This window comes from Candoia aspera, chromosome 1 (assembly GCF_035149785.1).
Source record: "Candoia aspera isolate rCanAsp1 chromosome 1, rCanAsp1.hap2, whole genome shotgun sequence".
Classification (NCBI taxonomy): Eukaryota; Metazoa; Chordata; class Lepidosauria; order Squamata; family Boidae; genus Candoia; species Candoia aspera.
In genome coordinates this window covers 175,001,191-175,026,817 of record NC_086153.1, presented here as the reverse complement: position 1 = coordinate 175,026,817, position 25,627 = coordinate 175,001,191, and the positions used below count along the sequence as shown (strand labels likewise).

Below are 25,627 nucleotides of genomic sequence, written 5' to 3'. Positions count from 1 at the left end.
TTCCCCCTGCCTATTTTTCCAGCTGCTTTACATAAAGGAGAGGAGGTAGGCGGCATTCTTTCCAAAAGCAGTAATCCAAAGCAACCAATCAATTCAAAAAGTTGGAGCAAGAGAATTTGACTGTTGCCCAAAAGGGCTTTCGGGACTGTGTTTACTCCGCACTTTACTGAAATGTACTACAAAGCAAAAATTAATGTGCGTACACATGGAGTGGCTGCAAATGGTTCCCTTAATTCTCGCAAAAAACAAACAACCCCAGGACTTCATCGTTCTTCCGGGTTTGTTTCCGGGTCTGCTTTCCTTACAACCTAAAGCACAGGCTCCGAACCAGTCCAAACGGGATATTCCTCGCGCGGCTTTCCCGCCTTCTCCTGCGAGGCCAGCGGGACTTGTTGCGTTAGGGTTGCGTGTGCGCCCCTCTTCTGGAACCCAGCGCAGGGCGGGCGCGCGGCCCCTTTAAGAGCCAGGCAGGGCTAGCTTGCTGGGTGGGAACAGCTAGGAAGTGACACCCACCGACCCACCCACCCACACCCCAAACGCCGACCTCTGGAGCGCTGAGCCGCGAGCAGGCGCGCGGGGAGGCGGGAGGGAAGAGAAAGAGAGAGCCGGGGCGCGCGCGCGCGAGAAGGGGCGGGAGTTGAAGTTGCTGTACTGAAGTGGCGGCGGAGAGGCCCGGAGGGAAGGGGAAGCGTGGGGTGGGAAGGAAAAGGAGTCGCCAGGCCGGGCATGGGGCGCGGCGGTTGTTGCGGTTTGCTGTAGCCCTAGGCTCGGCCTGCGAGCTCTTCCTTCTTCCTCCCGGCCCCTCTGGAGACTAATCTGCGGAGGAGTAGGGGCGCAGCGACCCGCTTTCCTATGGGGTCGCTTGGGGCTTCCGCTTCCCAAGCTCCTGCATCTCTGGGTTCTTGGTTAGGGTGTGCGTGTGCGAAAACGGGAATAAGAGTGATTGCTCAGTCCCTCTCCGGCTCAGTTAAGAGTTGGCTTCGGGCGGCACTTTCTGCAGAGTAAAACCCAACCTGAGTGGTTTCACGCTTGTCTTCGCCTGCCAGGCCTCTGCCCTGTCCTTCCTGGGCAGTTCTGGCTCCCTGTCCCCCTTCTCTCTTCCTTCCTCCCCTCTTCCCGCAGTGTCAAACATAAACACCTGCTGCTGCTGAGAGTAGTGTTCTCTTCCGTAGTTTAGGCTTTGCTGAGTTTTGCATTTCAAAGAAAGGTTGGCTTTCTCTTGTCCCAATTACTGCGAGCCTGCTTATTACTTTTTTCCCTCCTCCGAATGTGCCATTTTTAACAGAATTCCTCATCTACCTTTGTATTTATTTGGATGAGATGAAAGTGACAGTTTGTTTTGGCAAGACGGGGATTGTGGTTCCCTGTAAAGATGGACAAATCCGGGTTAGAGATTTAACCCACCAGGCTCTACAGAGGTACCTAAGAACCAAAGAAAAGGTAAGCGTTGACTTCTGCTGTAACACACTGTAGGCAAAGTCACCTGTTACAATTCCTTGTGCAAGGTGATTGGCTGCATCTTTCCATTGCATGCATAGATATTTTGAAGGGGAAAATCTGTTTTGAGTTTTTTTATGCAGATGTTGATATGATATTAGAAATGGCACTAAATATGTCGAGATTGTGATACTTATTTCATTTTTCCTGGCCAAATGTTGTTAGGTATGACATATATATATATATATATATATATATATCTGAGCAGCATTCATATCTGATGGTTGATGCACCTTTGAATCTTAATATTTGATGCAAATAGGCGCAGGGTCAGACTTGGATATCCAGTAGTTCTGTGTGTGGTACTGCCCAAATGATTAGTGGCTACTGGAACTCAAAAGCAAGAGACTAGAGAAATACTTTGAAGAACTCTGGCAAATACATTTATATGAATAACTAAAATTGGGAGATTGGCCGTAGAGCATTATTATGTCACTCAGTGTCTTATTTAATGTCATTGTTGACCAGAAATGGATTAAACTGGAGAATGATATTCTATATGAAAGACCATAGATCTGCATTAATATAATGATACTATTTCCCAGAATCCCAAGAACATTCTTTAAAAACTTCCTCTGGTGAGTGATCACTGCCCTGCCTACAATATTCAGATCCTCTTTTCCTAATCTGGTGCCTCCTTAAATAATGGATTGTAATTCCTTGTTCCTCTCAGTGATTGGAGAAAGCCAAACTAGAGACAACAGTCAGCCATTCCAGAGTTTCCACACTACTGTGTCTGGCAGTCTCTAAAAATGTATGAAGATGGGGCTAAATTTTTATGGTGGTGCTCTTTGTGGTTTTATGTTGCAAGCAGAGTGGTGTCAACTCTGTCCTGTTTTCCTCCTGTCACTCCCTTAAGGTCCATAGACAGCAAAATTGTTGCCACTAGTTCCACCATAATTTTTATTGACACCTGGATCCTGTTCCTTCCCTATTATTCATTAGTATGCTTGACATCTGTCCCCCTGATGAGTTGAGTCTACAATAAGGCTGTAGAGTGCTTCAGCTTCAAAGGCAAAGGGACCTTTAACATATTGGGTTGCTTACATAGCACCTGTCTCTCATTAAAGCAGCTGTGTCTTTTCCTGAAATCATGAGGCTGCCCTCTGCTACTACAGGAAAAATATGCCATTTAAGGTACTGCAGATAGGTGCTGTAGGTACACCCCTGCATGTTCCAAAGTAACTTTTTGTCTTTGAATCTGAAGTCCCGCATAGCCATTGTCTACGAGTCCCAAAATTTCCAGTCAGCGTGGCTATCAGAGCCACAATATTATGGATTACTACTTTTGATAAATGAAGAGTGCTAGTATAGTGACAATTACTTCTTCTTTTTTTAATGTAAAAAATTCTCTTTATTTTCTCAGTGACCTGTCCAAGCTATTTTAAATAAGAGAGAATGAAGATGAAGTGATAAAGTGTGGCCAGTGATCTGGAATTAGTAGTTGTAACCCATAAATCTGGAATCTGCCCCATGGTTCCTGCGGTAGAGCATACAAAAGAATAGTTGTTAATAAATACGTTATCAGTATAAATGGCTTGATATTGAAGTGAATGTACTTGTGGTAGTTTGTCCTTACCAGACTGTCACCAGTGTATAATTTCACCATGTAAATTATATCTACGTAAAATGTAAATCAGGTCCTCTCACAGTGTTTATTTTTACGGCTCGGTAAACATCATGCAACTTAGGCACCTGTGTATGTGCCATACCATCAATTTAGAACTGAGCTGATTGCAGGCACATTTTCTTCTTGATGATGATGCTTGTGCTGGATAATCTTTTATTGAGAAGATCTCCTATACATGGAATGCACTGAGAAAGAACCTGGGAAAAACTCCCAAGTTAGCATTTCTTGGAACCTTATGCTTATTTTGCCACAAATATATGAAATGTTTGAATACAGAACAACATACTGAATTTGTTCCAATATAACAATAAGTCACAATGACTTTGTGTCTTGATTAATGCTACTATTGTTCCTTCTTGGCATCTCTTGTCAGGGTGAATATCTAAAAAATCCAGAATGTCTTCATTACATCTGAACTGGAATTCATGGCTTATTGCTTTCTTCTTGGGCCTGGTTTGCTCTTAGCTTGCTAGGAGAGAAACAAGGAGTACAACCTGAAGTTCTAGGGTTACATGCAGTCCCCAGATGTCTTGGGTACAGCCTGTGCAGACCTCCAAAAGTGATTGCCAAATTGTAGTTTTTAATGTGAAAGATAGGGAAATTAGTAAACATTTTATTGGAGAGTGATCATATTAACTGCATTTAATATTAAGTACAGATGTTCATGAAATGAAGTTAGATTCAGTTTTTGTTTTGACTTTACCCTACTTTGCTGCTCAAAGATCAAGTATGTTTCTCTGGAGAGAGAAACAATTGAGCACCTCTTCTGTAGATAATGCTTCCTGATTCTTTTAACTGTTCCATTGAGAAAGCTAGTGAAACTTCTCAAATATGATTCTTCCCACCTTCCGCTGGAATGTGGCTTTTGACATAGCATGCAAGGCCTGATGTGTTCCTTGCGTTGCTGGAAGTTGTACATCTGTATTCTACTTGTGTAGAGTTTAGCTGCTTGCCTTATAATTCTAATCTCAGTGTATTAGAGTGCTGAATGAGCAAGTGTTGAAGCAATAGGAGGCTGGAAAGTCTTGCATAATCTTACGTTTCCATGAAACTTGTAGCTCTCCAGGAAACTTGTTTATTGCTCAGCTGCATCAGGTATTACCAACTTCAGTACATCTTTTTTCCCCCTGCAAATTATCTGTAAAAATAAAAAAAAAGTATTATAGTTATGGATGGGAGATGTTTTGTGTAGATAATTAAATTTTACTCATGAGCAGTGTTTTCAGAGAAGAAAAATGAAGACTTATCTTCTACCTTTGATAAATGTTTTGAGTTATTAATACATAGTATCTGAAGTGCCTAATTATTTATCTCAAGCCTGAATTGACACTAGTAATTACTTCATGTTAAAGCAAGTATTCAGTTTCTTCATTTTATTTCATAAGGAAGTTACAGAATTTGAAAGAAATATTCCTCAGTTTGTTAGGTCGTGTTTATAACGTACTGGGTTTTTCCATAAACACTCAGTTTAGCTTAAGACTCACAGGTTGATCTTTTTCCTGTATCCTCTGGGAGCAGAAATTTTAAAATAGCCATCTTATTCTTAAAAGAGATCCCATAATATTTAAAAGAGACATGAGGGAATAAGTTGGGATCTGTAATGTAACAGAAGAGTTCTTTATTGGTGTGACAGATCTAAAAACAAGGTCACTTGGCTGTGCTACATTTAAACAAGGTGTGCCTCAGGTTGATTTGTAATATAAATCTATTTATAGATAAAGCTGGGGAAAACCTAGTGTACTCTGGAGCCTATTACACAACATAGCTGACCAAATCAACCCCCCTCCCTCTTATTTTAAAATAAGGTTAAAATCCAATTAAAAAGAACTAAAAGTATTGTACATCAGGAGATCATCAGTGTTAACAGTTTTATTGAGGTCAGTGAGTGGTGCCACTTTTAAGATCTATTTGGTGAAGGCTTTCTAGAATAGCCACATTTTTGTTAAAACTCCATTAAATATGGAGAAATTGGGTATATTGGTTATGCATGGTCTGCTGCACAATGTCCACTATCTTGTTAACAGAAGATAAAGAATTCAGGTCTTTAAATCTTGCAGAAAAGTCTGAGCTCAAAACAGCTCATTCAAATTTTCCAAGCTCAGAACAAATCAACCCATATTCCAAAGTTTGGGGGAAAGTGAAGCATTATTATTACAGATTCTTTCATGCTTTCTGCCATTCCTCAATTTGGCAGGGGTTTTTTTTTATTATTATTTTTAAGTCTTCCAAGTTCTGGAAACATGAAAAGTGCATTAGCTAATAAAATAGCAGCACAGATTCCATTTCTGCTGATTGGCTGGAAGTTTTTGTGGGGTGGCCAGGTGGAAGTACATGAGAGCCAGTTAAGTACATTTTCAGAAAGAGAGAAAACCATTTTGGGCATAACAAAAGAACTGCAGACTGGAGATTAAGCTTCCTTAAAGCAAAAAAAAAAAAAAAGCTTCAAAGAAACTTGTGGAAGAGATGAATGTAATGATCAGAAAGTTTCTGTTACTTTGCAAATAAGTTTAATAGCAAGGCTTGGACTAAAAAAAAAGGGTATGTTTATAAAAGAATGTGGTTTCTTTGCCATGACTGATTTTTTTAAAAAACCTTGTCTCTGATATCTAATCTAACACAATCAGAGATTTGTATTCATGATTTAGGGTTTTTTCATTTATTTAGAGGAATGAGGATTTTGCTACAACCTGTAATCCAGTTGCAGAGGCTTCATGCATGCAACCTAGTTAATACTTCATGGTTGTAATTTATAACTGATTTTGCAAGCAGTTAAAGAGAACTACGGTGATTAGTAATAGTTAACATGGATTTTCATAAGTCAGTGCCAAAGCAACCAATGGGTTTTGGGGCAGACAACTGGTTTTCCATTGCAGATGCAAATAACCGAATATTCAAATATGCAGTTAATTCAAATAATTGAATTTAGGATTGAATTGCAGCCTTTGAGTCCTTTCACAAAGTGAATCCTTGATGAAATAAAACCTAATAGCTGGCTTAAGGGTAGAGGTGAAATTTGCAGAAATGTACTTTTGTGTTTCAGCCATACATGTCTGCTGCAGAATTATACTCTCTCCCAGCTCAAACAGAGAAAGAGGGATAGACTCCACTGAGTTCTAGATTACTATTCTGGTACATTTATAAATCAGTATCATATATTTGTGCAAATGTGTAGACAAACGTTAATGGTTGTAATAACTGTAATATCTTTAATAAATTCTTTTAGTTTAACGTGGATTGAACATTTTTGCTTGTCCTGCAAGAGTGATGTTTAATTTTCCTGATGGACAGGATTATTATCTGTCACAGCAATAGTAACTATAAGCTGAGTTTTTGTATGTGCTTATTCAAACATATGCAGAACTATGTACTCTCCTATCTAAATACAAATTTATCCTTTTCTAAATCAGAGTTCATTAACAATTCTCTAATTTGGCTCTGGTGCATCAATATATTTTCTTGAATAGAAAATCTTAATTAAGCTGTACAACACTCAAATTTGCTCATCATGACAAGCATATTAATAAGCTCAAGTATCACTTTTGTACATCAGTGCCTCATGGTACAGTGAGAATTATGGATGATTGCTTGTCAAGTTTAGAAGAGAACTCCGAGTATAAATCATAGGCAGGGTCCTATGTAATTGAGAGGTGACTCCATACCATAGTATTACATAAAGAGAACTAAAACCTTAATGTGTTATGCATATCAATTTCTTCTATAAGGACTATAATTCTAAGTGAACTTGGTATTTCCTTTAGTGAACCGCAACTATTTCCTTTTTTGTCTGCGTGTGGCATATTTTTTTTCCTTCCACTTCTGTGGCTTGCTTATTTCTGACAGTTTTTATGTCTGCTAATAAAGTTACAATTTATTTTTTTTATTAATAACCTAAAATACATTTTAAAACTGCAGTAGAGTTTGTAATAATGAAAAATAGCTGACAGTTATTGTCTAAATGAAGAATTGCAATGTATGTGCCGAATTCAGAATTTAGAAGTTGGAGTTTCCAGTGCAGCTTTCTTAGCGTCTTCTGTTAGCACTCCTTGTATCCATAAAAACTTTTTGTGAAAGGCCTGGGTACAATAGGAAGGATATTGGTAAAGATGCCACGCAGCATGCGTCAGTCCTTTTGGGGGATGGGGTTGCTTTTTCAAAGGATCAGGAAGCTGCAGTGAGAAATTGGAAGTAGGTAAGCTCTGTAACAGTATTGCCTCTGGTATGACACCAGTGGATCTCAACCTATATTTGTCCAAAGAGAAGAGATAGTCTAGTATAATTTTCTATAATTAAAATGGTTCCCTTAATCTTTTACTGTGTTGGGTTAAGCAGCTCGCTGTGGAATGGTCCTTAAAAAGACCCTCTTGATAGGATGCTGTCTATTGCAATTAGTGTAAGAGATCCTTCCTTGATATTACAGTTGTGGGGCATTTTGTCTTTGGCAGAAATGATAGAGCTGCCCCCATCTACGAAGACATTTCTCCACTGTTGCTAATACAAGCCAGTTGGTAGAGCCTCAGAACACTGTGACACAGGTCGTCAGGATTATATCCAGCTTGTGGTGTAATACAATGAGTAGTGACATTGTTCACATGATAGGATCCTTACCACTTCTTCTGAGCACTGCTGAGTCATAAGATACCTAGTTCTTCCATGTGAGATTTTGAACAATCAGCATGTTGCTTTGTGAAGAGCATAATGATAATTGTCAAACATAAAATCAGCTTTCATCTAAATTTTGCCCCAGAAGGGAACAGTAGCTGCAACTCTAATAATGGAAGAAATACTGAAGTTAGCATCTGTGTGTGTGTGTGTGTACAACACACACACACATACATACCCATGCTGTCCCCTTTTAGGGTAAGCAACATTATGAAAAGTGCAGAAAAGGAAAGAAATACTAAAGTAAAGAGATTAAAGGGAAAACAGAAAAAGAAATACAACTAAATCTAGTCAGTACAGCAACATCATTTCCTCTTCATATATTTCTGTCCTTGCAAACCATCCTTGCTACTACAATGTCCATACTCTGCTTCATACTTTTCCTTTTCTTCTTCGAAGTTACCACCTCTTTCTTCTGAAGGATCTTAACTCCATCCAGCCATGACTTTCTTGGTCTTTCCCTTCCTCTCAACCTATGCGCTGTTGCTTGATATATTTGTTTTGTAATTCAGATGTCATTCATTGTTTGTATATGGTCCAGGCACCTTAATGTACTTTTTTCTTAGTACATTACACAGAACTACTTATTTATTAGATTTATATCCCACCTTTCATTCAGAACCTGAAGCTAGTGTACATGTCTCTCCTTCATCTCATGTTTCCCTACAACATCAGTCCTGAGGGGTTGGTTGGGCTGAGCGTGGGTGACTGGCCCAAAGTCCCCAGTGAGCTTCCATGGCTATGGGTGAGCTTGAAGCTGGGTCTCCACCTGGCTCCAAAAATATTTTTATTATTTCTCCTCCCCTTCCTCTTTTTTTTTTTTTTTACCTTACAGGCTTCTTAAGTACCCCATTCCCACTGCATTCAACTTGCAGATAGATTTATATCCCACCTTTCATTCAGAACCTGAAGCTAGTGTACATGTCTCTCCTTCATCTCATGTTTCCCTACAACATCAGTCCTGAGGGGTTGGTTGGGCTGAGCGTGGGTGACTGGCCCAAAGTCCCCAGTGAGCTTCCATGGCTATGGGTGAGCTTGAAGCTGGGTCTCCACCTGGCTCCAAAAATATTTTTATTATTTCTCCTCCCCTTCCTCTTTTTTTTTTTTTTTTTTTACCTTACAGGCTTCTTAAGTACCCCATTCCCACTGCATTGTATTTCTCCGGACATACCCACTTGTCACTTCATATAATAAAATGGGCAGAAGTATGTTCTTCTACATACAGTCATTTTATTTCAATAAACACTGATTTCTAAAAAGTCACCTCATAATGCCTACTATCTTTCTACCAGTATTTGCACATCTTAAAATTTCCCCATCCATTTTCCTGTCTTTAGTAAACATCAAGATATGAAAAATACATCAGATTACTATTTCTGTTCTATCTGTATGTGTATCTGTATTTTATTGCATTACTTTTTGCATTGAAAAATATATAGATGCACATTATACTTAGAATTCCCAGAGGGGAAAGCAATTTATGAATTGGCTTTTTTACTATGATCTTGATTTTCTGTGCACGTGTGTGTATATATATAACAGCTGTGCCCCTGGAATGAATAGGTATTAAATAGTCTAGATTCAACCTCTGACCTTATTTTTTTAAAGGCTAAAGAATAGATAATATGAGAAAGCATTCTCATCTCCAGATGGTTAAATGCTTGATGTGCTTTTATGTTTAGCTATCATCCAGCAATGAATGCAGTGATTGTGTTCTCCTCCTTTTTTGTGGGTTCTGACACAACCTCTTACATTCTGTTTTTTGACTGAATGATGCTTGGCTGATTAAAGAAGGTATTTAACAATGCCACTACCTTGGTAATGTGGCTGTATATGTTAAAGGCCATGAACAAATAAAATATGGGATCCTTGTTGCCTTGAATATAGTAATGATAGGTTTAGGTTACTTTTCTAGGAAAATAAGAGAACAGTTCTTGATTTATTTGGTGGATAAAATGGAAGGCTGAAAAATGCACCCTATTAAAGAATTCCAGTGAGTTTCAGTTTACCTTAATGTCAGTAATATTTTTTCTTCCACAATCTGAAATCAAAAACTTAAATCATCAAAATAATTAAATGCTGAAATAATGTATAAAGTCACAGTTAAAATATGTATTTTGACACCTTTTATGTAAGCAAAGTCAGTTGTAACTCTTTCTAGGAATTAACATTTTCTTTGTGCTAAAACATCTGCTTAAATAATACCCATTTTAATTGCTTTAAGTTTTAAGCAGTATTTGTTACTCTGTGTGGCTTCCAGGTGGATCATTGATCCATTCTTGGCTTATTTCTTTAGCTTTATGTCAATAGGAATTGAGAATTTCTTGTTTCATTGCTTAACAGAGAATTAAAATGTATTAAAAACATGAAATTCAATTAGGAAAATTTAAAACATGTAATATTGCTTACTGAAGTAATGACAGGTAGTCCTTGACCTATAACCACAATAGGGACCGAAAAATTCATCATTAAGTGGTGTGGTTGTTAAGCAAAGCATCATGTGACCACACCTGATTTTACAACAGTTTTTGTGATGGCTGTTAAGTGAATCACATGGCCCTTAAGAGAATCACGTGGTTCCCCATTGATTTTGCTTGTCGGAAGCTGGCTGGGAAGGTCACAAATGGCGATCATGTGACCCCAGGATGCTGCAACCATTTTAAATACATGCCAGTTGCCAACCATACCACTTACCGATGAATTTTCCAGTCCCTATTGTGGTTATAGGTCTAGGACTACCTGTAGTCAGTTCATAGGTCAAGGACTACCTATAGTTCATGTGACTGTGGGGATGCTGCGACAGTTGTAAGTGTGAGGACTGGTAATAAGTATCTTTTTTCAGTGCCTTCGTAACTTTGGTCACTAAACAAATGGTTGTAAGTTGAGGACTACCTATATCATGTTTTAAAGTACCTGCATGTGAAGAAGAATTTAGCAGATCATTAAAAAAGCCTTGGAAGAGAAATGTAAGGCATTTATGTATAACTTATACTTTTTACTTACAAAGTTCAACTTTTGTTATAATTCTGCTTATTAAAAAACAAAACACAGAATCATAGACATTAGAATAACAGTATCTACCATAATATTAAATTTTCCTAAATTTAGGGAAAACAAGGACCAGTTATAACACTCAGAGGAGTGCATCCCATTATTGTGACATAGGTGAAAGTCTTTTTCTTGGTACATGATATAACCACCCAGATGGATTATTTATTTATATGGCCACCCAATTCAAAATGACTCTGAGTGGCATATAACAAAATTAAAAACCAAGGTGAAACAAGTATATACATATCTTAATAAGTAGGCAACTTTATAATCATTAATGCTGCCAAGTGCTAACCTATTTAGGTCTTTAAACGTTAAAAGTGGTATCCAGAATTGTTGGTTACTGTACATTACTGTATTTTTGTTAAATACAGTTTCTGTGATTTTTGCCCCATGATTATGGTCTCATTACAAATTTGATAGATACTTTAAAAACCCTTAGGAGCCTTAGGAGAACAAGTAAGTCTTATACAGCACAAGTGAACAGCACAAGTGAACTTCTGGTGAGTCTTATACTTATACCCTTCAAACTAGCATGTCAGGCTTTGCTCCCCGTGCTGTAGAATTAATTACTGGGGCTGCTGATTATAAGCATATTGTACTAAGTTGTCTTGAAAAGGGGTATATCTTTCAAAGCCTTAGAAGATGGTGTATTCAATTGATGTGTGTATAGGTAGTCCTCAACTTATGATGGCAATTGGAACCAGAATTTCCGTCGCTAAGCAATGCGGTTGTAAAGCACGACCACATCGGTTAGCAGTGGAAATCCCTTCAGTCCAGGTTCTCAAATCCCATGGTTAACTAAATCCCATGGTCTTTAGGCAAGGCAACTTCCTGCTGGCTTCCCACAACCAAAGTCAGTGGGGAAGCTGGCAGGAAGTTGCAAGTCCCAGGCCAGCAGGCAGGTAAGTGGCTGCTGCTGGGTGAGGGAGGGAGCAAGGGGGTGTGTGAGTGGCCGAGAGGCACGGGTTGGGAAGGGTGAGCCAGGGGATGCATGAGAGGTGTGGTGCAGGTGTGGAAGAGTGCTGTGGCTGTGCAAGAATCACAGGGGAGGGTGTGTGAGGGTGCAAGGGAAGGTGAGGGAGGCTATGTGGGAGGCTATGTGGGAGGGTTGGGGTGCGCGAGGGTGCGGTGCAGATCAGGGAGAGTGCACAACAGTGCGAGGGAGGCGCAGCAAGAGGGAGAGAGGGTGCATGGGGGTACATAGTGGCCGGCACACTGTGAGCGCAGAGGGGCTGGGGGAGGGTACGAGGGTGGTGGAGAATGTAACTTTGGTTGCTGAACAAATGGTCGTAGGTTGAAGACTACTTGTAGTGAGCTTTGTCTTATGGTGAGCTAGTCATATAAGTAAATGTGGATTTGCAATGATATAATACCTTTACCCCCTTAAGTTACTTTACACAACTATATACTCTTAAGTCCAACTTTCTGTTATGTACTGCGAACCGCTGATTTAAAAACTGATACTTTTTGACATAAAGCAAAAAAGAACATGAAAGAATAGAATACACTCATGAAAACATTGCCATGGTTGTATTGATCAGAATTGGAATTCTTTCATTTTCTGGCAATTGTACAAGTAGATTGCATGCAGTGAAACCACATATTTGAAACCCATGGAACGTTGCTAATCTAACATTTATAATTGCTATATTAGATAAGCTGTGAGTCTTCTAATTAAGCAAAGCATGATGCTTTTTCAACTAGATTTAAAAATAACTGATGTTCAAATTTTGTTTACTAATAGTAATAACAAACATCTGTTAATGGTTTTATAGGAATTTTAATATTTGGAAACCTTTCCTGCAGGCATATTTTACAGGTTCTGTAAATCAACTACATTTAATTACAAAAGGTAATGGATACAAATGTTTACTTTACCCTTGTGGCAACAATTAATTCCTGAAACTATTTTTGGATAATTTTCTACTTTAAAAGTATAACCTCCAGTACAGTAATTTGCATTAATCAGATCTGTGTAAGTTAGATAATCTGTGATTATCAGGGTAGTTGTAAATCACACTTAGTTTGTAGTTGACCTGAGCATTATTATTTTCTTTTTGTTTCATGGAAGTCAAATGCTTAAATATAATGGAGATCATTTGTCACATTTTTCTTTAGTGAATTACCTGTACAAACACTAATTTCCAATAGGATTAGTATAGTGGAGGCAAGGATACAACTGGACCAGGTTACCCCAATGTGTTAGCAATGTGTTAGCAACACAAAACTACATATTTATCTAAGCCACTTATATTCAGTGAGACCGGAAATGCACAGTACCCCCCCAAGTCACCTATAGTAGTTGAGTAAGGAAGCAGAGAGAAAAGATTTGACCTGATTGATTCTCTGAGAGTAAGAGCAAAATCATTAGAAGCATATTAGTAAGCTGTTGTGTTTATCTTTAATAAAGATCAAGTTAGTCAGATTCCACAGTAAGTACCTCCAGGCTACTAGATTCTACAGCGAAACAAGCTACAGGCAGGCCAGTACACATCTGTTTTTTTCCTCCTTTCTTTTTGCATTAGTCTACTGCAGTAACTGGGAGGGACGCGGTGGCGCTGCGGGTTAAACTGCTGAGCTGTCGATCGGAAGGTCGGCGGTTCGAAACCGCGCGGCGGGGTGAGCTCCCGTTGCTCGTCCCAGCTCCTGCTCACCTAGCAGTTCGAAAACATGCAAATGTGAGTAGATCAATAGGTACCGCTTCGGCGGGAAGGTAACGGCGTTCCGTGAGTCTATGACAACGCCGGCTCCAAGGCTTAGAAACGGAGATGAGCACCGCCCCCTAGAGTCGGACTCGACTGGACTTTACATCAAGGGAAACCTTTACCTTTACCTACTGCAGTAACTAGGTAGAGTAAGGCCTAGTTATATTTGGATGGATGACCTCCAGAGAATACGAGGCTGTATGCTAGACTGTGAAGTTGAAAAAAAAGCATGCTGGAAGAAGGCAATACAAAACACTAACAAAACTACAAGAAAACTGCAGGTAGTCCTTGCTTAATGTCCATTTGTTTAGCAACCACTCAAAGTTAGAAAGGGACTTGCGACTGGTCCTCAAACAGCTGTTGCAGCGCCCCTGCGGTCACATGAACAAAATTCAGGCCCACATTTATGACTGCCTTTTGGCTGCTTGCCTACCCACTGCCGCCAGCTGCCACCAGCTGCCCCCACTGGCCGGCCCGGTGCCATGCCTGCTGCCCTGCACACCGCTACTGTACTGGCCATGGTCTTCTTTCACACTGGTGCAGCTGGGGCTTCAGTTGCGCCCTGCCCAAGGCCTCCATTTGCACGCCAGCCAGCACCTCTGTTTGTGCCCTGTTCAGGGCCTTTTGCAAAAGAAGGCTGGCACATGAAAGAAGGCCCCGGCTGTACTGGTTCAAAAGAAAGACAGGTTCTTTCACACTGGCACAGCCGGGGCCTTCTTTCACATGGTGGGCTTCTTTCGCAAAAGAAGGCCAAGGGCAGGGCACGAACAGAGGCCCTGGCTGGTGTGCAAATGGAGGCCTTGGGCGGGGCGCAAGTGAAGCCCCAGCTGCACCAGTGTGAAAGAAGGCCCTGGGTGATCCAGTAGTGGCATGCAGCATGGTGGGCGTGGCAGTGGCAGCTGGGGCAGTGCATAGGCAGAGAAGAGGGGAGATAGGCAGGTGGGGGGAGTTCAAGAGGAGGCAGTCCTTTACCTTGCTGAGGCTCGGGGCTGGGGTGTACCAAGACGGGAATGGCTTGGATTGGAGTGGGTCCTCGCTTAATGACTGGTGGGATTTAGTTAACAATGGCAATGGGCACTGCTGAAATTGCCATCGCTAAGCAATGTGGTCAAGTGATGTTGCGCTTTATGACTGCATCGCTTAGCAATAGAAATTCTGGTCCCAATTAACATTAACCAGGGACTACCTGTACAGGGACATGTCCAAGTGGTTATCAGGAATTGAACTCAATTTTAAATATACTTTTCTGTATCGCATATATATACTTGAATGTAATAGTATTTATCCCCAGGTAGGTATGTTTAGGGTTAAAGCCTTAATTGCCATAAAAAGGGGTGTTTTAGTCCTGCTTTCTGAAATTTCCAGATTGCTTAGGGTAGAGGCATAGACATCAATTGTATACATGTGGTATATATCATTACATATACCTGATGATAAGTGTTTTTTTTCAAGTAAATGGGACCTCTTTGTCTACAATTACAGGATTAATGTCATTAAATAATTTTCTCTCACCTTCTGAGATTTCTGTCTTTCTCTTTTCAATTTGTAAATATGTGTTTAAAGCTTATGATTGCCACTGTGGTTTTTATTGCAGAGTGAATAAAGTTAGCACTTTACATTGCTACTTCTAATGAAATAATGTTACTTCAAATTTAATTACCATAAGAATGAAAAAATGTGTATAAAAATTGTTATACACTGAACATTTTTTTTAAGAAGATGGAAGAAAGGTTTTGAGCAATAAAAGCAATTGGATTTGTCATTTGAACTCTGCATCTTGTACTTAATTGGTTGTGATCAAGTAAGATGTTATAGATTTAACAATCTGCTGTATTAAAACATTAACTGCTATTAGTTGTCTTTAAATTAGTGGGTATTGGGATCTGTTGTGAATCTAGGTCTGATTTCATTTGTGCCTTATCCCATGTTTTTCTCTTATACCTGACTTACAGTTAGATTTTTCAGGTGTGACATTTTATTAAGAAACTTTAATTTGGTGATTTTTTTTTTCAGTTTAAGCCAACTTGATTTTCTCTTCTTCCTTATTTACATATATAAAATATTGATGTACAAAGTAACGTAATACTGTTTTTTTTTAAAAAACTCTCCCCCATCTGATGGCATTTCTGATATGAAAAGATATGATAGCAATGAGAGACCTGCAGTAATCTAGTTGTTGCTGAATTTACACCTCCCAGCATCAGTCACCGTAACGAACATTGAACAGTGCTGCAAATTTTAGAACTTAACTAAATTAATTGATTAATTAAAAGTTAATGCAAGTTTTGCCTAGTTGTATATCTGAGAGCTTTTTTTCCCATATAGGCAAAAGTGGCCTGTGTAGAAGATGAAACCTGAGCAAATCTTGGTAGTATACCCTTTTAAAAAGATATATGATGGAGGCTTCTTTTTCTTTTATTCCCCCCCCCCCTTTTTTTTTGCTAGCCATTCTCTAATCCAGGGTTTCTCAACCTTGGGGAGTTTAAGATGGGTGGACTTCAACTCTCAGAATTTCCCAGCCAGCACAGCTGGCTGGGGAATTCTGGGATTTGAAGTCCACCCATCTTAAATTCCCCAAGGTTAAGAAACACTGCTCTAATCCATGATTAAATGATGTGCCATTGCTCTGCTGTATATAGATGATAGTATTTATATGGAATGAGCTGAAATGAGCATTGATTAATTCCTGGAGATACGGGCATTAGGCTTAACACTTGGATGTCTCCCAGACAGTCCAAGGGTGGTTCTTGGTGGCTTTACAAAGCGTTGATTCCAAAGGCTCCTGGGTATTTCTTCCTATCCTAAAAAAAACTTTTTCACCGACATAAGTAAGATATAAACAAAAAAATGTTCTATCCCTTGTGTATTGACTTTTATCTAACATTTCAAAACTTTCTTTTGCTTATTATGAAAAGTTGCGAATTGGTGGCCATTCACAGCATCTTCTAAAATCAGCACATTTTTTTTATGGCCTTCACTGAACTTCCAGTTTCTGGTGATTGCTGAATGAAAAATCACCCATCTGCCATTGTAAATGATATCATATTGAATCCAGTTCATATTATCTGCACTAAACAGTTCCTTTATACCCTTTTTAAACTATCAGTGAAGTTGCATTTTATTAAACAGAACATTTCATTGTAATTCATATTATAGCTCTATCCAGTTTAATGAAGGAATAAAACATTCATCATTGACTATCAGAAATCAATTGAAGTGGAGTTTGACAGCTGACTGGACACATTCACCCCCACCCAATCATTTTGTATGACCCCTAAAGCCCCTTTTCAGTTACTGTTGAAATTTGATTGTTGCACATAATTTCTATACACTGTCAGAAAGGCAAAAAGCAGCCATCAAATGCTTTACATTTATTTTTGTTAATCACTCAATAAGAATGATTGTTTGAGATTGCAAGAGCTACAACACTAAAGTATTTTACAGCACCGCTAATAGTAACAATTATTTTAAATGGAAGGTCTTATTTAAAAGAGATAAGCAGCTTGTTAATGTTAAGACTGAACAAATACCAGATCTTAAAGCATGGTGTTTAAACAGCTAATGAAAACAACAATGAAACTGGGGGGCCAAACAAAATACTCCTGGGGGTGCTTTCTATAAGTGAAGGGCCCAGTTATTTTGAAGCTTAAAAAATAGGATATGGGGAAATGTGTGTGTGTGTGAGATAGTGAGGGACAGACAGACTTCCTGAGACTGTTTCTTACCCAGCCTTTAATTACTTGGAAAATAAAGAGAAATGATTTTCTAGATTTTGCTGGACTAAAATTCCTATCCTGTCCTAGAATTGTAGAGGTAGGTGCCGCAAAAATATTTGCAATAAATAATTCCTGACACTTGATTATTATACTGGCTCAAAAGAATGAGAGTGGAGGACTACAAAATTTTCCTCTTTTGCTCTAAGTTACAGGAGAGTATTACTATTACTTTAAAGATTTTCAGTGTACCAATAAACTTTGTTACTGAAAATGTGGGCTTTGCAGAACAAAAGACTACCTCAGTGGTTCAGCTAACCCTGCTGGGAGTAATAATAATGAGGTTACATATGTGTGTGTGTATAATATTTATATTAATAAAATACAAATAATGAAGCCCTGGTGCCTGCTCTGGCTGAGGCCTTAATTGCTGCTTGGAATGGTGTTGGGAAAATTTCTGGGCAGGTTCTCTGCATAGGCCCGGTGGGTTCCCTGGTTAACAGAGGACCTCTGGAGAATGAAGTGGCAGAAGAGAAGCCTAGAGCACCCCTGGAGGAAGAAAAAGAGCAACTCTGGCCAGATACAGGTACAACCTTCCTCTGGATTTACCTTATGGCAATGTTGTTGTTTATTCGTTTAGTCGCTTCCGACTCTCCGTGACTTCATGGACCAGCCCACGCCAGAGCTTCCTGTCGGTCGTCAACACCCCCAGCTCCCCCAGGGACCTCTAGAATATCATCCATCCACCTTGCCCTTGGTCGGCCCCTCTTCCTTTTGCCTTCCACACTCCCTAGCATCAGCATCTTCTCCAGGGTGTCCTGTCTTCTCATTATGTGGCCAAAGTATTTCAGTTTTGCCTTTAATATTCCCTCAAGTGAGCAGTCTGGCTTTATTTCCTGGAGGATGGACTGGTTTGATCTTCTTGCAGTCCAAGGCACTCTCAGGATTTTCCTCCAACACCACAGTTCAAAAGCATCGATCTTCCTTCGCTCAGCCTTCCTTATGGTCCAGCTCTCGCAGCCATATGTTACTACAGGGAACACCATTGCTTTAACTATGCGGACTTTTGTTGTCAGTGTGAGGTCTCTGCTCTTAACTATTGAGATTTGTCATTGCTCTTCTCCCAAGGATTAAGCGTCTTCTGATTTCCTGACTGCCGTCAGCATCTGCAGTAATCTTTGCACCTAGAAATACAAAGTCTTTCACTGCTTCTACATTTTCTCCCTCTATTTGCCAGTTATCAATCAAGCTGGTTGCCATAATCTTGGTTTTTTTGAGGTTTAGCTGCAAGCCAGCTTTTGCACTTTCTTCTTTCACCTTCATCATAAGGCTCCTCAGTTCCTCCTCTCTTTCAGCCATCAAAGTGGTGTCATCTGCATATCTGAGATTGTTAATGTTACTTCCAGCAATTTTAACTCCAGCCTTGGATTCCTCAAGCCCAGCTTGTCACATGATGTGTTCTGCATACAAGTTGAATAGGTAGGGTGAGAGTATACAGCCCTGCCGTACTCCTTTCCCAATCTTAAACCAGTCCGTTGTTCCGTGGTCTGTTCTTACTGTTGCTACTTGGTTGTTATACAGATTCTTCAGGAGACATACAAGATGACTTGGTATCCCCATACTGCTAAGAACTTGCCACAATTTGTTATGGTCCACACAGTCAAAGGCTTTAGAATAGTCAGTAAAACAGAAATAGATGTTTCCTTATGGCAATAAAAGTGACAAAATGTGTATATTTCTCTGTTGTTATTGTGTCCTGCAAGTGTCAGCTGGCAGCTGTGTTTAGAGTGACCTAATCCCTCCTGGGTAGGGAAGGACTGGGGCAACATTTAAGGGTCAGTATAAGAACTGCTCTTGACACTTGGAGGATAAAATTTTTCAGCTTTGCAGATTCTGTGAAGTTGACTGAGACATGGTCTTGTGTTTCTATCTGGGAGGAATTTGATTCTTTTGGTTCTGAGGAAATAGGGTCTTTGGTGCTGTTGGTTTGTCTATCTCTGTGTTACTACCATGTCCCTCCTGATTGGTTAAACCTTCTTTTTAGCATCTACTGTACATGAAGTGACCAGGTGAGGTTATTTGTTGGCACGAGGTGCAGTATCATTAGTACACTGATGATAATGTATATCTCCATCTATGGCCAAGCAAGTGAGGTTGTCAAGGTGCCATTCCAGTGTCTAGAGGCTGTGGGGATGTGGATGGGGAAGAACAGCCTTTGACTCAGCAGTGCCAAGACTTAGGGCCTGTAGACTTTGGGCCCCTTGCATCCTGGAACTGGAGATTTTCAGTCAATGGTTTTGACAGGGTTACACTCCTCTGCTCAGATCTAGTGTGCAGTATGGTGGTCCTCCTAGACTTACAGCTCCTGTTTGAAGAGCGGGTGTAGCTTTGGCCAGGAGAGCCTTTGCACAACTTCATCTTGTGTGCCAGTTGCATGTGTTCCTGGACTGGAAGGCCCTGCTCACTTGTGCATTAGTAACCTCTGGAAGCTTCAGTTGGTCCAGAGTGCAGCAAGGTGGGTAGTTATGAAGATACCTCAGTTTGCCCGTGTGTCATGTCCCCCGTTGCAATGCATACATGCATCACAACGGGGAACATGCCTTTCTGGAGAAGGGAAGGAAAGAGGAAGGAATTAGTGATAATCCTTTAAGCACTAAAAGACAAATACCAATAAAGGACAAAGGAGCCATACCTTTGCCCTGACCCGAGAAGCCATCATCCTATCTCCCTGACATCTCTGCATTACCCCGGGGGACACACCTGCTCCGGACACAGGAAGAGGACAGAGGTAATCAGCGCTAATCCCCCTGATCGCCCATCGAGACCCCGGAATCGCACCCTGATCGCCCATCAAGACTCCGGATCAGGACTTTGGGACAATGGGGGGTGGAGAAGGACCTGGTCTGCACCGCGGGTACTTACCGGCTACCTCGCACGCCATGTGCTCATTCCCGTCTTTCTCTGTGTGTGCATTCTATTCCCAATAAACCAGAAATCCTTAGCCTGGCTAGTGAGTCTGTGTCTTATTGAAATAAGGGCAACCATCGCATAAAGGCGGGAATCAAAAAATTTTTTTTCCGCCAGCACCGTTCCAGATTTCATCTGTGAGGGACCCAAGCTGGCGATGGAAAGACTCAACCCATGGAGAGGTGGCTACCAGAGGACCGGCGACGGGTCACCCGACTCCACGGCACAAGTGATCGGTAAGAACCCTACTCCCAGATGGCACGAAATCCAGGAGGGTTCGGGATCAAGCTCGGAGGAGGAGGAGACCCGGAGGAGCAGGACACTCGGAGCCACCAGAGAGTCGCAGGACGAGTGGGTCACCCTGGACGAGACGGCGGGATCCCTGCCCGGAACGCTCGGGGCGTCTAAGAAGCTGCGGGACCAGCTGTCCCCAACAATCGCAGGAGCTGAGGGAAGGCGCCGGAGCGGACGGACCGGGGAAGGCTCCCAGACAGCTGAGCGGCTAAGCATAGTGGAATCGAGGCTGGAGTCGATCGAACAGCTGCTCCTGACATTGTCGGTCGAGTGGGAATCCCGAGGAAGGGGTGAGCTGGAACCAGGTACCAGAAGCTCATCACCCCCCTCCCATCCCTGAGACGCGACAGCCAGGGCGAGGTCGGAGATGGCAGGAGGCTGAGGCAGCGCCGGGCAGAGTTCACCTCGCAGAACCCGCCAGGAGGTCATCTTCCCCCCTTCCCCCCCTGGAGACGCGACCGCTGGGAAGAGGTTGGAGCCGGCACGAGACAGAGGCAACGCCACTCGGAATCCGGCTGAGGGAATCCCCACACTGAGACCGGAGAACCCCAGCAGCCCAAGGCACGCCCAGACGACCAGATGTGGTTTGGAGCCCACCGGGAGCGGGAGTGAAAGACCTTGGGGTCAAATTCAACGGGGACCCAGCAACATTATCCTTCTTCCTGACGAACGCAAAAAATTACATGGAAGAATTTGGGCCATATTTCCGCTCGGAAAAGGGCAAAATTAATGCCATTGCGAACAAACTCAAAGGAAGGGCAGCTGACTGGTATGTGCAGCTATGCCAGGCAGATGCCCCAGAGCTTGATTACTGCAACGAGTTCCTCTGGGTGCTAGATCTGCACTTCAGAGATCCCTTAGAGAAGGAGAGAGCGAAAAGATCCCTAAGGGGAATCAGCCAAGGGCAACGATCTGTGGCAGATTATGCCATGGAATTTCAAGCACTGGCTGGAAAGTTGGTGGACTGGTCGCAGTCTACCCTAATTGAACGTTTCAAAGAGGGCCTGAACTTGAACGTTCTGAGGTGGGCGTTATGCAGAGACGACCCATATACTCTAATCGAGTGGATACTGCTGGCTGGTAAGGTGGAAAATGCCCAGGAAACCTTCCTACAAGCCAAGAGGACGGCGCAACAAGCAGCGACGGCAAAGGGACCCCGAACCACTGCAGGACTGGTGAAACCAGCACCCCAACCCTGGAGAGAGGAGAGGGAGCGATGGTTCGCCAAGGGGCAGTGCCTTCGATGCGGGAAAGAGGACCACAAAGCGGCAGCATGCCCGAAAACAAAGGCAGTTGACAGGCCAGGAAAAACACCGGGCAAACCACCCGCAGCACTAAAAAAGATGCCAGTGGCCAGTGGAGAGATCGGAGCAAAACATCTACCTAACTCCATTGAAGAGGAGGAGAGCGACGAGGAAGAACCGGCAGGAAACGCCAGCCACCTGCCCTGAGAAGCGCCAGAGGGCAGGTGGAGGAGGAGAATGGGCGCAGCGACACCTGGGTGAGTGCCAACTGTCTCTCCCTGTACGTGAAGGTTAAACTAAAGTCCAAGGAGAAGTCAATTGAAGTTTGGGCCCTAATAAACTCGGGCTGTTCCAGGTGCCTAATGCACCCGGACGTGGTTGCCGATTTAAATCTCCCGTGCTTTCCACTTCAGCACCACATAGTTTTTACGCAATTGGACGGTTCGGCAGCGGGAGGGGGCCCGGTCACCCAATTCACCGGAGAAGTGGTGCTGCAGTTAGGCAGCCACCAGGAGAGACTGAAATTTGACTTGGCACCGGTGGGCCACGCTTTAGTCACCTTGGGCATTCCGTGGCTGGTATGAAGGAACCCCTACATAAATTGGGAAACCAGGACAATCACGTTTACAGACGGCTTCTACCAAGCACCTACAGGGGAACGAATTCCCCGTGCTGCAGTGGGGAGGGCAGCGTCTACAACCACACACCTGGCTGCAGCGGCCCTGGAAGGCTTGCCAGACAGGTACGCGGAGTTTGCAGATGTGTTCGGGGAGAAAGAAGCAGACAAACTCCCACCCCACAGAAAGACTGACTGTGCGATAGAACTGGTCCCCAACACACTTTTGCCAAAGCCCAAAATTTACGCAATGACACAGAAAGAACTGGCAGCATTGCGGGAGTTTGTGGACAAGAATTTAGCACGAGGCTTCATCGAGCCCGCAAACTCGCCAGTTGGAGCCCCAGTCTTGTTCAGAGAGAAAAAGGATGGGACATTAAGACTCTGTACGGACTACCGTGGATTGAATGCGGCTTCCATATCCAACAAATATCCTTTACCCCTAATCAAAGACATATTAGCACATCTGGCAAAGGGGAAAATATTCTCTAAACTGGACTTGCGAGAAGCCTATTTTTGCATATGCATAAGGGAGGGGGATGAGTGGAAGACGGCTTTCAATTGCCCACTGGGATCATTCCAATACAAAGTGTTACCATTTGGTTTGGCAGGAGCACCAGAGGTATTTATGCAATTGATTAACGAGGTCTTGCATGACCACTTGTTCAAGGGGGTACTTGTTTACTTAGACGATGTATTGATATATTCTGAGACTGAAGAGGAGCGCGAACGCTTGGTAAAGCAGGTGCTCAGGAAACTCCGCAAAACCGAGCTATTTGCCAAGCTCTCTAAGTGCGAGTTTCATAAATCTCAGACTATCTGGGCTACAGAATCTCTGAGAGGGGCATCGAAATGGACCCTGGGAAAGTCCAGGCCATCCTGGCATGGGAGCGCCCGCACACTAGGAGGCAACTACAGAGTTTCCTCGGATTTACTAATTTTTACAGGGGGTTCATCAAGGGACTAGCAGAAATCGTTTTGCCCCTAACTAACTTGCTCCGCACCAAGGGGTTGGGAGACACGCGCAAAGCACGAAGCTCAGGAGCGCTACTTAACTGGACACCTGAATACCAAAGGGCTTTTGATCACCTCAAAAGCCTGTTCACAGAAGAACTGGTTCTCCAACATCCCGACCCCACCAAGCCCTTTGTAGTTCAAATAGATTCCTCCGATTTCTCAATTGGGGCGCTCTTGCTTCAGCGGGATTTAAATGACCAGCTGAAGCCTTGCGTGTACCTCTCCCGCAAGTTCTCCGAAACAGAACGGAGATGGCATGTATGGGAGAAAGAGGCTTTTGCCGTCAAAGCTGCCTTAGAGGCATGGCGACACCTCCTGGAAGGGGCCACTTGCCCCTTTGAGGTCTGGACGGACCACAAAAACCTGGAAGCGCTCAGTACACCAAAATGCCTCAGCCCCAAGCAGGTTTGCTGGGCGCAGTTTTTCAGCCGCTTTGATTTTCAGCTGAAGTTCATACCAGGACGAAAGAACTTCTTAGCTGATGCTCTCTCTAGGCGGCCCCAGGATGCCAGTCAGGCATCCAACATTGTAGGTACTGTGTGGACCGACACACAGCTGGGTTGCCAAGCTGTCACACGCAGCCAAACTGGAATGCAGCGCACCCCGGCACAACCGCCCGCAAGGGGAGGGAGACACATGTCAATTTCATCGCAATTGCAACAGCAGTTCGTACAAGCCTTAAAAACAGATACATGGTTGCAAGCAAATAAACACAATGTGTCTTTTGCAAATGATTTGGCTTGGAAACAAAATAGCTTGTACGTGCCGGAGCAACTGCGAGCAGAGGTTCTGAACCGTTCTCACGATGACAAAATGGCAGGGCACTTTGGTTTTGTGAAAAAGCATCTGGTAAGGCGACAATTCTGGTGGCCTACACTTAGGAGGGATGTAAAAGAATATGTTGCTGCTTGCCCTACATGTGCTATGGCCAAGTGAAAAGGGGGAAGCCCCAGGGACTATTGCAGCCGGTGGCAAGCCCCTCCCACCCTTGGGAGGAAATCTCAATGGACTTTATCGTAGACTTGCCACCCAGCCAGAGAAAAACGGTCATCTGGGTGGTTAAAGACTACTTCTCGAAACAGGCACATTTTATCCCATGCGCCTCCATCCCCTCCGCTCAACAGCTGGCACGTCTCTTTTTAAATCACATTTACAAATTACATGGTACCCCCTCCCGCTTGGTCACAGATAGGGGTACACAATTTACTTCTCAATTCTGGAAGGCATTTTTGAAGTTAATTGGCACCAAGCAGGCATTGTCCACTGCTTGGCACCCCCACACGGATGGCTCTATGGAGATCCTTATCTCTACCCTGGAGCAATTTTTGCACTCCTTCATAAGCTACCAGCAAGATGATTGGGTAGACTTACTCCCCTTTGCTGAGGTGGCATATAACAATGCAGTGCAGCAGAGCACGGGTCACACCCCCTTCCATGTAGTCTATGGTCGAGACTTCATTCCGATCCTGGAGTTGCCACAGCCAGAGGCCCCTCCTTGTTCCCCAGATGACTGGGCAGCGCAGCTAGCCAACGTTTGGCCAATCATTCAGCTGGCTCTCTCCGAAGCCCAAGCAGCCTACAAGTGGTATGCGGACAACCACAGGGCTGTGCAGCCAGACTTCAAAGTGGGAGATAAGGTCTACCTCTCCACTAAGTTCATTAAGTCTCCGCAGCCCTCGAAGAAGTTAGCCCCCAAGTTCATTGGCCCGTTTCCAGTAGTGGAAATAATCAACCCGGTAACTTTCAAGTTAGAATTGCCACACAACTTGAAACGCATACACCCGGTGTTCCATTGTGCCTTACTGAAACCGGTTACCTCCTCAAAGTGGCACAACGAACCCCCCCTGCCTCCTCCCATCATGATCGATGGACAACAGCATTTTGAAATCAAGGAGGTTCTAGATTCCCGAAGGCTACGGGGCACCCTCCAGTACCTGGTCCGCTGGAGACATTTCCCCCACCCTGAGTGGGTGAATGCTCGGGATGTCTCAGCGCAGCGGCTTCTCAAACGCTTCCATGAAGCGTATCCTGCCAAACCGGCGCCTTTTAAGTTTTTTGGGGGGAGGCAGTATGTCATGTCCCCCGTTGCGATGTATACATGCATCACAACGGGGAACATGCCTTTCCGGAGAAGGGAAGGAAAGAGGAAGGAATTAGTGATAATCTTTTAAGCACTAAAAGACAAATACCAATAAAGGACAAAGGAGCCATACCTTTGCCCTGACCCGAGA

The 25,627-nt window shown here is 42.8% G+C and overlaps 1 protein-coding gene across 1 annotated transcript in view; it reads left to right on the top strand.

Moving 5' to 3' along the window:
* Positions 1-642: 642 nt before the first annotated feature.
* PARD3B (par-3 family cell polarity regulator beta) overlaps positions 643-25,627 on the top strand; it is a 569,932-nt gene continuing 544,947 nt past the window's right edge. The window contains exon 1 of the mRNA XM_063317964.1: positions 643-1,440. Within this exon, the coding sequence (XP_063174034.1) occupies positions 1,321-1,440 (120 nt within the window). The 5' untranslated portion in view covers positions 643-1,320. The remainder of the gene's footprint in view (positions 1,441-25,627) is intronic.